General features: G+C 40.3%; 1 protein-coding gene across 2 annotated transcripts in view; it reads left to right on the forward strand.

Annotated features, from left to right (window-relative positions):
• The window catches only part of znf341 (zinc finger protein 341), a 12615-nt gene extending 2344 nt beyond the window's left edge, over positions 1-10271 (forward strand). The window contains exons 3-16 of one of the 2 annotated variants that reach the window (XM_026920165.3): positions 141-331; positions 1133-1282; positions 1385-1600; positions 2047-2227; positions 2699-2789; positions 3511-3719; positions 3858-4030; positions 4268-4476; positions 5467-5563; positions 5916-6048; positions 6759-6870; positions 7602-7672; positions 7964-8164; positions 8741-10271. In XM_026920165.3, the coding sequence (XP_026775966.3) occupies positions 141-331; positions 1133-1282; positions 1385-1600; positions 2047-2227; positions 2699-2789; positions 3511-3719; positions 3858-4030; positions 4268-4476; positions 5467-5563; positions 5916-6048; positions 6759-6870; positions 7602-7672; positions 7964-8164; positions 8741-8970 (2264 nt within the window). In that variant the 3' untranslated portion in view covers positions 8971-10271. The remainder of the gene's footprint in view (positions 1-140; positions 332-1132; positions 1283-1384; positions 1601-2046; positions 2228-2698; positions 2790-3510; positions 3720-3857; positions 4031-4267; positions 4477-5466; positions 5564-5915; positions 6049-6758; positions 6871-7601; positions 7673-7963; positions 8165-8740) is intronic. The other variant, XM_026920166.3, reaches the window with a different exon arrangement.
• Positions 10272-10654: the final 383 nt, after the last annotated feature.

Here is a 10654-nt window from a genome sequence, read left to right on the forward strand (position 1 = left end):
TTAATGAACTCCTAGTTACTAAATTTCAGCTCTGCAATCCAACTCATTTTCCAGAAAATTCAGTGCGCCAAGTCTACTGTTGCTGAAATTTTTTATTATTATTATTTTTTTTAATCTTCTTGTTTTTTTTTTTTTGGCAGATGATGATGACATCTTCCTGTGTGGAAAGTGTAAGAAGCAGTTCAACTCGTTGCCGGCGTTCTTGACGCACAAGAGGGAGCAATGCCAGCAGAACACCCCCTCGCTCGCCACCGTGTCACTGGCGTCCAGCAACACCTACACACCTGTACCCTCAGTCAGCGCCGTGCCACAACCACCGGCCAACAGACAGGTGCATATTCGCTCAATACACACCTACAACAAAAATACAAGGTACGGGTGATCTGTAAACAAAACTAAACAACAAAAAGGTCCAGGTGAACTGTAATCAACAACAAAAAAACCCAAAATGGTACGGGTGATTGTGTACACAAATTAAAAACGTTTTGGTGATCTTTGCACACACCTGAAAATCTGCAGATATAGGTAATGTTTACACACACCTCAGAACAAATTGGTACAGTTTGTCTTTAAAAATATCTGAGAGCCAAAAAGTACAGGTGGTGATGTGTTTAAAACACCTGAATACAAACTGGTACTTTAAGCTGGTCCTGGTATCTTTAAACACACACCTGCATAAAACACACTGGTACAGGTGCTTCTTATACACACCTACAAACACACGGGTACAAGTGACTTTTGTCTGAAAGTACAGACAAGCAGGTACAGGATACAGTGACGATCATACATGCCTGAAAACATACATGTCCTCTTTAAAATACCCGAGGGAAAGCTGGTACTGGTACTCTATACACATGTGCAAACTTTTTTTTATTGTATACAAGTTTTATTGCTGGAGAACCCTGAAGAACACTGGAGAACCCTACAGGTGAGTTTCACACATTTTTTCTGGTGATGTTTAAACAGAAACAAAAAAGAAAAGGTGTTGCTGATCTTTAAAACCAAACCAAAAAGTGCTGGTGAGCTTTAAACCAAAGCAAACCAACAAAACAAAACAAACAAACAAACAAAAACCTTAAAGGATGTGTAATTTTTTTCATGTACTTCAGGTATCTATGTGTTTCCTAAGCAGGTGTCGACGTACATCACGGTGCCGCCGTCTCCTCTCACACACACCCTGGTGCAGGGGAACGTTCTGGTGAGCGATGAGGTTCTCATGTCGGCCATCTCAGCGTTCACGTCCATGGACACGCCAGTCACGGCCATGCAGGCTTCTTCTCAGGTACACACACATTAAAGCCTGAGCACGTCACTCATTATCGTTATTCAAAGCTTCACTCGATAATTTGGAATCATTATTTAAACATGTTTTTTTCCTTCGTAGAGCAATCTGAGCATGCCTAGTGCAACTTCATACCTGCAGCACCACCCACAGGCCTCCCAGCCCCTCCCACTGGCCCAAGCTCCACCCCTTTCTGCCCAGGTTCCCTCCAGTATCAACAGCTCAGTAGTGCAGGTGTACAGCACGCTGCCCCCGATGGCTGGAGGAGGAAACGCAGAGGTCCACACACTCGGCCTCCAACCATTTCAGTCTGTTCAGGTACGGCATCGTGTGTGTGTGTGTGTGTGTGTGTGTGTGTGTGTGTGTGTGTGTGTGTGTGTGTGAGAGAGAGAGATGAGGATACAGTACAGGGACACTTCTCATCTTGATGTCCATCATATCAACAATTAAAGATACCGATTTAAAAATTCATTTCTGTCATGGAATAAGTATAATGTGGTATAAAGTTACCCATTATAAGAGTAGTAACAGTACTGTAGACTACATTTACACACCTTTTACTCAGTTAGTGCTTTTTATTTTAGAACACCCGATCATTAACATATCCATTTGCCTACTGATTCTTTCTTTCATGTGTCTGTCTTTCCTTTTGTTTTTTTCTTTTTCTTTTTTGTTGTCTCTCTGTGTCATCTCTGTGTCTGATTTTCTGTGCTCTCTCTCTCTCTCTCTCTCTCTCTCTCTCTCTCTCTCTCTCTCTCTCTCAGGGTGGTGGTCAGTGTGTGGACAGTCAGAGTGCAGCATTCAGCAGCGCTCCTGTCTACAGTTCGGCTAAACCAGCACAGAAGCCGAAGAGCTGCAGCAGCACCGTGGCTCTGAATGAGCTGAGCGAATACGACAAGGTCATCATCCCCAAAAAGACCCGCAACTCCAAGAAAGGACACGAAGGTACTCGAGATACCAAGGCTCCTGACACCAGTTTTCATTTCATTTAAAGGAGCAGTTTGTTATTTTTAGATCCTTTAGTTGCCTAAAGGCAAGCCATGTTTTAGCTGGGGACCGAGCTCATTTCTGGGCCAGAAAAATAGAATTAGACCAATCCACTTCAAGGCAGTATTACATCAGATTTTTCCAAGACATTTAGGACATTATATGATTATTATAGATTTAGAACCATTTTAAAAATTACACATTGTACCTTTTAAATCCCAGAAAACGAATGTGTATATAAAAGAATATACAGTATGCTTAATGTGTTCAGAAAATGGTGTAGGTGTCACAGGTAATAATAAAATTCAGTTGGAATTTATATTTATTAATAAAAAAAAAAAAAAAAAATACAGCATTATATAATAGCACTGAAAAATGATATTTTGTATTAAGAGATTTTTTTATGGATACTGTTTTGTCTCTGAGCAGGTCAAACAAAAGCCAAAGGTCAGAAGCTTAAGTGCAGTTTCTGTGACAAAGTGTTCGCTAAAAACTTCGACCTGCAGCAGCACATCAGAAGGTAAACGAGAAAGTGTTGCTCTGCCCCGTCATGTTCCTCCCCATTATGTTCAATCTCCCATCTTCCCGTTATGTTTAAACCCCACTATGTTTCACCCTATTGTTTCCTGCCCCTTACTGCTCTTCCTGGTTATGTTTAAACCCTGTCATGTGTCCATCCTGTCCCGTTCAGTCCCGCTAGTCCTTCTCATGCAATTTATTTTGAAGAATGGTATAATGTATGTGTGTGTGTGTGTGTGTGTGTGTGTTTAGAATATAATATTTATAGATATTTTCCAATCTTTCTCTTGAGGGCTTATAAAGAATGACGTTTAGTGTATGTAGTAAACTGAAGCACAGTATGCAATGTTTCCAGAAAAACAAGACTTTTCAGGCAAAAGTCCTTCATCAGCAAGTGATTCAGGCTGCAGGAAGTGGAACCAATTATATATTCATAATTTTTAAGTGTGTGACAGCAAGCTATTTAAAGACTAACTGTGTATTTCATGGATAGTTATTCTTTTTTAAAAAAAAACAAAAAACCCTGTGATTTTGGCTAATTGTCACTTTCAGTTCCTACAGTCGCAGAAGCACTTTGCTTACACAGCTGATGAAGGACGTCCTGTTTTTCTTTGGAATGTGTGTGTGTGTCATATTTTCTGAGGTGAAATCTAAACCTAGCCTACAGTTAAGAACTCTGTATTGATTTTACGTGTGATGATTTTCTCTTCTCGGCGCTGCAGTCACACGGGTGAGAAGCCGTTCCAGTGCATCGTATGCGGCCGAGCCTTCGCCCAGAAATCCAACGTGAAGAAGCACATGCAGACGCACAAGGTGTGGCCGGCCGGAGTGCACAGCACCGTGTCCAGACTCCCCGTCACGGTGAAACCAGTCCCGGAGAACACAGCTCAACATTCTGACGGACATGAAGAACACGGTAGCAACCATTCAGGTTATAGTTACGTTTACAGTCAGCGAAGCCTCATGTTGTCCAGGGGTCTTGAGTGTTTGGGTACTCAAGCTTACGCTAGATGACTAGATGAGTTCTCCAGTGATAACGTGCATGGCTGACTCTCTTTTTGTTCTTCAGGAGTTCTGGATCAGAGCGAAGCTGAGCTCCCGTCCGAAGCGAAAGGATCCAACCACGCCCAAAACAAGCAGCTCATCCTGATCGACAGCTCGTACCAGTGCCAGTTCTGCGCCGCAAAATTCAGCAGCTACTTCCAGCTCAAATCCCACATGACCCAACACAAAGACGAGCAGGTACGACTACGCCGAGCAACACTTCCAAACACAACCATGTGTGTTGGGCTGGTGTCTTAGACCCCATCATAGTAACTTCTTGGCAGAGGTAGCCAGGTTTTCATTTAAGAGTCGGTGATGCCAAGTGTCCTTCCCATCACAGATCCTCCACCATATCTGCAGTTTCATTCCTAAGAAATTCTAGGGGTGCCAGTAATTCTGGAGCTGACTGTGTGTATGTGTATAATCTCCATGCAGGTGTACAGGTGTGTGGTGAAGGCGTGCTCTCAGACCTTCCAGAAGCTGGAGCTCTTCCTCGAGCACATCCGTTCTCACCAGGAGCAACTGACGTACCGCTGTCACCTGTGTACCAAAGTGTACCCATCTCTGTTCGAGCTCGGCCTGCACCAGTACTCACACAGCTTCTGTCCTCAGCAGAACACGCGCAAAGACACCGCCTACTACAGGTCTCGCGCACACACACACACACACACACGCGCGTGCGCACACAGATCACGCTGTTACACGCTGTACACACATGATAGAGTGGGGAGGGGTGTCATCATCAGTGCATCATAACTGTGCAATTTTATACATCAGTGGAGATCAGAGAATTGGGTTAAGGACTTCAACTGGTTGTTGCCATTATATAAGCGTCATATTCGAATGTTGCCACTCACATCAGCTCAAAGCACGTCTTTAACTGCCAATATAAACCTGAAACAGAAAGTAGCTCAACCGATCATGTTAGTCAACGCTAGCAGCCAGGAAAACATCACTTTCAGAAAGTCCAGAATTCACTCACATTCTGTTGAAGTGTGGCAGAGATTGCTTCCCTCAACATCATTAATCATTTCATGCCTGACCTTGTTAATTTCCATGTTAATTTCTTTTTTTACAAAAAGTTATTTTAAAATCTAGAAAAAGAGGGAAAGTCTGAGAAATGCTCTTAAAGCTGCTTTCACACTTTGAATAAAAGAAAAAAAAAAAAGCCAGACATTTGACATGAACTCCTTGGAGAATGTGTCCACTTTTTATAAAAGCATAGCGGTCTGCGTAGTCAGATATTAGTCACAGCCAAAATTCCAACTTTGGAAAAAAACCTTTTCAGAAATGTGCAGAATAACGTCAAGCGATTTTACCCGCTGACCAATCAGGTTGCGAGTTAATAGACAAGTGAGAAAACCAAAGTGAATGTGAGGAAATTTATGACATTTTGAATTGAAAATGTTTTATTGCCAATATTATAACTAAAATGAAGTGTGTGTGTGTGTCCTTGTGAGAAGGACAGTATACTTTTTAAATGTATTATTAAAAGCAAGTTTAGAGGAAAAGACAGAAAAACAGTTGGTTAAGTAACGAAAAGCCGTTAAAACTTTGATCATGTAATCATCAAGCAGGAAGAAGTTATTTCAGTGTGTAACATTGCTAAAGTTGTTGTTGTTGTTGTTATGCAGGTGTAATAAGTGTCAGAGTAAATACTCCACACAGGAAGCTCTGGAGCAACACATCCTCACCGCCTCACACAACTTCCCCTGTCCACACTGCCCCAAGGTACGAGTGCCATCACACACAACACTGTACAGTGCGTTGCACAAGTATCTCCCCTCTGAACTAGGCTTGTACAATGTTGCGTTGCCGCAATATCCAGTGCTGTGAGGTTTATCGCTGATTATATATTATAAAATATATTATTATATTACCAGACCTGCTAGCTGTAACGCATTATAGCGTAAGAGCACCACAAAAACATCAGAGTACGCTAGTACAAGTTATCCCTCACGAAAACGCGTAAATGGAGAATGTTTTGAGTTGATTAATGTGAATATAATTCCTCAGCGTATGTTCAGCTTATCTAACATTAGATGAATATATGTTTAATGTCGATGTGTGTGCGTGTGTGTAGGTTTTCCCATGCGAGCGATATTTCCGGAGACACCTGCTCACTCACGGTGCTGTTGGCAGATTCAAATGCCAGATCTGTAAAAAGCTGTTTAAAACGGAGCACTACCTCAAGCTGCACACACAGATACACTCAGGTACGCAGGTCTGCACTAAGTGAGCAGGGAAATACTCCATGTCGTGCAGTAATAACAGGGTGGTGTGATGAAGCGGGGTTACTGTTCTCACCCTGATGTTCATGTTTATCCACTAAACATCACGTCCCGAAGTGTTTTATTCCTCTCACACTATAGCAGTTTGCCTACTATTACGTATTGTATTTATTAATGAAGAATGTCATACTTTTTCACCGTAAAATCTACAACTCCTCTGTTCTGAAGTTTACGACATTACTTCAGACTGTTAAAAGCGCTGACAGTGGAGACTCTTTCCATATTTATTGTCTTATTAAATTCAAGAGAGAAGAAAGATTGGCTGGGGAGGAAATGGCTGTTTATAGCTGCTATAATATAAGTGAAAACAGGAACTAAATTCTACAATATTAGTGTAACTATAAATGGATAAAAATGCCATAGAAATCACTGGAAAATGATCAGAAACTTGTCTTCATCACACCTACAGCATGCTCGCAAGTGTTTTTCCTTGTGTATGTTGATTTTGTTCAGTGTAAAGTGTTGGAGTTTCACAAATACCATAAATACTGTAATATTTGAGCATGTTATAAATAGGCTTGGTTAAATTTTCCTCTTGTAAACTGTTTTTAGTTGTGAGACATGCATTATTATTATTTATTATAGTGTTAGTATAGTTGAGTGTGATGTGGGGTTTGTGCTCGTCCACGCTGCAGGTGAGAAGCCGTATAAATGCTCAGTGTGTGAAGCCACGTTCAACCGCAAGGACAAGGTGAAGAGACACATGCTGATCCACGAACCCTTTAAGAAGTACAAGTGTCCTTTCAGGTACTGCTCAGACCTCACGCCTCTCACACAGCCAGGATCACGTTAACCTGGAAACACAACTCACTCGCACAAACCTGCTCTCAGGGCACAAAAGATTCTGATTAAATGTGTGTGAGGGCCAGTGAAAGAGAGATGATGCTGTGTGATCAAAATAAACTGTAATGAAGTAAAAGTCAAATAAAACAAAATTATAACATACAAAAATAAAACAATGATGCAAAAGAAAATACAGAGAAAACAAAAGAATACAAACATGAAACAAAACAATGCAAAAAATAAAACTGTGATTAAAAAATCACGTAAAACAAAATGATACAAAAAAAAAAACTAAATAACATAAAGGAAAACAAAACAATACTAAAATAAAACAAAACGTTATAAGAAAAAGCATAATGGAAAAATAAACAACAAAATACAAAAATAAAGCAAAACAATACAGACAAAAAATAAACTTTTAAAAGGCAGCTCAAAATGCTTTTCATTAGAAAAATAAACAAAATATAGGCAAATTAAAATGAAATTGAATATGCCATCACTGCCATTAATTATTCAAGATATTACCTCATCAACTTGATACTATCGTAGTGTCTCAGTGCTGTGTGCAGTGGCTGTATTGTTGTATGTTGTAGCTTGATTGTGTGTGTGTGTGTGTGTGTGTGTGTGTGTGTGTGTGTGTGTGTGTGTGTGTGTGTGTGTGTGTGTGTGTGTGTGTGTGTGTGTGTGTGTGTAAGGACGCATGTTGGCTGCACCAAAGAGTTCAACAGACCAGACAAGCTGAAGGCGCACATCCTGTCTCACTCAGGTACACTCCATCACTTACACACATTTCTGAATGCGTCATGTGTATGGAGAAGGCGTGGACTCTGTGTCTGTCTGTCAATGAAGGAGGCTGTTCCTGAAGTTGGCTCCGCCCCAGTTGTTAAATTTTTATTTTTTAATTACGGTTGTGATTCAGTATGCGGTCAGCAGAGGGCTCTAAAAATTACACACTGCATCTTAACTCGTCTCTTTCAGCTTGTAAATGACTTCCATTCACTGATTGGTTAAGTGTGTGTGTGTGTGTGTGTGTGTGTGTGTGTGTGTGTGTGCGCAGGCATTAAGCCGTTTAAGTGCCAGTTCTGCCAGAAGAGCTTCAGTCGCCGTGCTCACATGCTGGAGCACCAGCGCTCTCACACCAACAACTACCGTTTCCGCTGCTCCACCTGCGCCAAGGGCTTCACCCGCCTCAAATACTACCGCGAGCACCGCTGCCCACTGACCGCAGCCTCCGACACCACCACTGGAACAGCTGGAGGTTTACTGTTTATTCATTCTAACTCTTCTCTGTATTATACCACAGGTATAAGAGGAATAAAACACCTCAGGAAAATAATCAACTTCAGGGTAGTAACAGTACCACTGTTTCCTATAACAGCATTACACAATGTTTTATGACGCAATGTCCTTACTTATTATTCTCAGCGTATTGTTGTAATGCTGGAGAAGTAGTCCAGTGTGCAGGTACTAGAACTGTGAGCAGTAATACTCCGAAGAGTGTTTTTAAGGGGGAAAAAAAAGTGCAGTATTGCACCAATAATTAGGACAAATGTGTGTTTTGTATTAACATGAAATTAATGGCTAGTGTATTAATTTAACAAAAACTGTGGACTATAATATGGCCAGTTTTAAAAACATGCAGTCAGTAAGCTCCACCTCCTGTTTTTACTGGTTGACACCTTTGACGAATCAGTTTTGTCTAATTATCATAATTGCTTATGTTCAATCAACAATTCTATTTTCACAATTAATGGTTAAAAGAAATGAATGAAAAATCACACATTCTGTACTCTGACGTTCTGATTTTGTTTGCAAAATGTGTGTGCGCGTGCAGGTGGAGAACCTACAGGCGGAGAAGCGGATTACACAGACGCTCCGGAGGAAGATGAAGACAATGAGGAAGAGACGAGTGAAGGCGGAGTTGTGGGAGCTGAAATGGGAACAGGAGCGGAGATGATGAGAGGAACAGAGGAGGAGGAGGAGGAGGAGAGTGAAGGTTTGCAGGGAGGTGGGGGGGCTGATGAACTGCTGGAGGAAACGGTGTTTGGCTCCACGGCTGATTGATGGCTCTGTTGAAGTCGTCTGGTTTAGTAGGAAATCCGGCAGCACAAAACAAAAATTGTATTAAAATCAAAATCTCAGTTCGTTTCTCAGCTGGATTCTGCAGTATTTCCATAAAACAGAATGACAAATGGTGCTCAAATGCTCTGCTACGTTAACGTAAGAATTTAATAAATATTCTTACATAATTACAAAGAATCATGATCATAATTCTAAGACAAAAATCCTACAGCTATATTTATAAACCGGCAGAACAAGCGCATAGAGACAGAGCTGAGAAAGATGGACACTAACTGCTAACCTGTCTGGTGATGTGCTTTCACGTTATAAACTACTAGTTCAGACGTACCTTAAGTCTCTGTGGAGAAATTCCACACCATGCTAGTTTTAACTGTGGTTTGGGCCCGGCTTTACACCCTGACTTAGCAACGAACTCATCCATGTATTTTTGTTTTATATTAAAACATCCCGTGTTTATTTAATGTTCTCGTTGTAGAGAAATGTTGAGATGAATTGCTGCTGTAACAACAAACAGTGCTATGTGTGTGTGTGTGTGTGTGTGTGTGTGTGTGTGTGTGTGTGTGTGTGTGTGTGTGTGTGTGTGTGTGTTGAACTTGTGCACTTTACGACTGTAATCGGTCCAGCCCGAGTTCTGGGCTAACTGAAAATAAATTAAACCTTGTGCATGACGAGAGCATGTTTCAGTTCCTCTCTCTGGTGTGATTCCGTCTCAGCAGGATTTAATCCATCAGACAGATTCTCCTGCGTGCAACACAAATGCAAGTCTCATTACTTTTACAAAATTTTCTGTCAGAAAGCAAATCAAATTTGATTCTATTTCAGAAGTGCAGCACTGATTATAAGAATTAAACATTTAATTATTCGCTTCAGCTGATCACGTCACCCGCTGACTAAACGTGATCATGTATTAGCTTGTACTTCATTTTCTTTATTTCTGCATTTTATTTAAATGCAAATACATTTAACTGTTTGTTTACTTGCCGATTTACATTACTTACCGTACTTTTTTGTTTTGTTTTAATTGCATTACTTGCATTCCTTACTTTTTTCGCGTTGCTTTACTTGCTTACCTTACTAACTTTACATGCGTTACTTTCATTACGTTTACTTACGTTCCTTTCTTTACTTACTTTAATTGCATTACCTTATACCTTATACCTCATACTTTCTTGATTTGCATTAGCTATTTTACGTACTTGCGTTACTTGTTACTTTCATTACTTTTGCTTGCATCAGTTTACTTGCATTACTTTCTTACTTTACTTTCTCTACTTACTTTACTTGCATTCCTTTTTTTTTTTGTACTTACATTACTTGTGTTGCTACTTACTTTACATGCATTACTTTAAGTTTACTTGTATCAGTGTACTTGCATTACTTACTTTACTTGTTTCTTTCTTAGTCTACATGTATTACTTTACTTTCAGTAACTTTACTGGCATCAATTTACTTGTATTACTTTCTTACTTGCATTGCTTACTTTACATGCATTACTTTAAGTTAACTTGCATCAGTTTACTTGCGTTACTTACTTTACTTGTTTCTTAGTCTACATGCATTAGTAGTAATACTTTCGTTAACTTTACTTGCATCAGTTTACTTGCGTTACTTACTTGAATTACTTACTTCTTGCTTTACTTTATTTTGTTACTTGTTACCTATTCAA

Source organism: Pangasianodon hypophthalmus, chromosome 16 (genome assembly GCF_027358585.1).
Source record: "Pangasianodon hypophthalmus isolate fPanHyp1 chromosome 16, fPanHyp1.pri, whole genome shotgun sequence".
NCBI lineage: Eukaryota > Metazoa > Chordata > Actinopteri > Siluriformes > Pangasiidae > Pangasianodon > Pangasianodon hypophthalmus.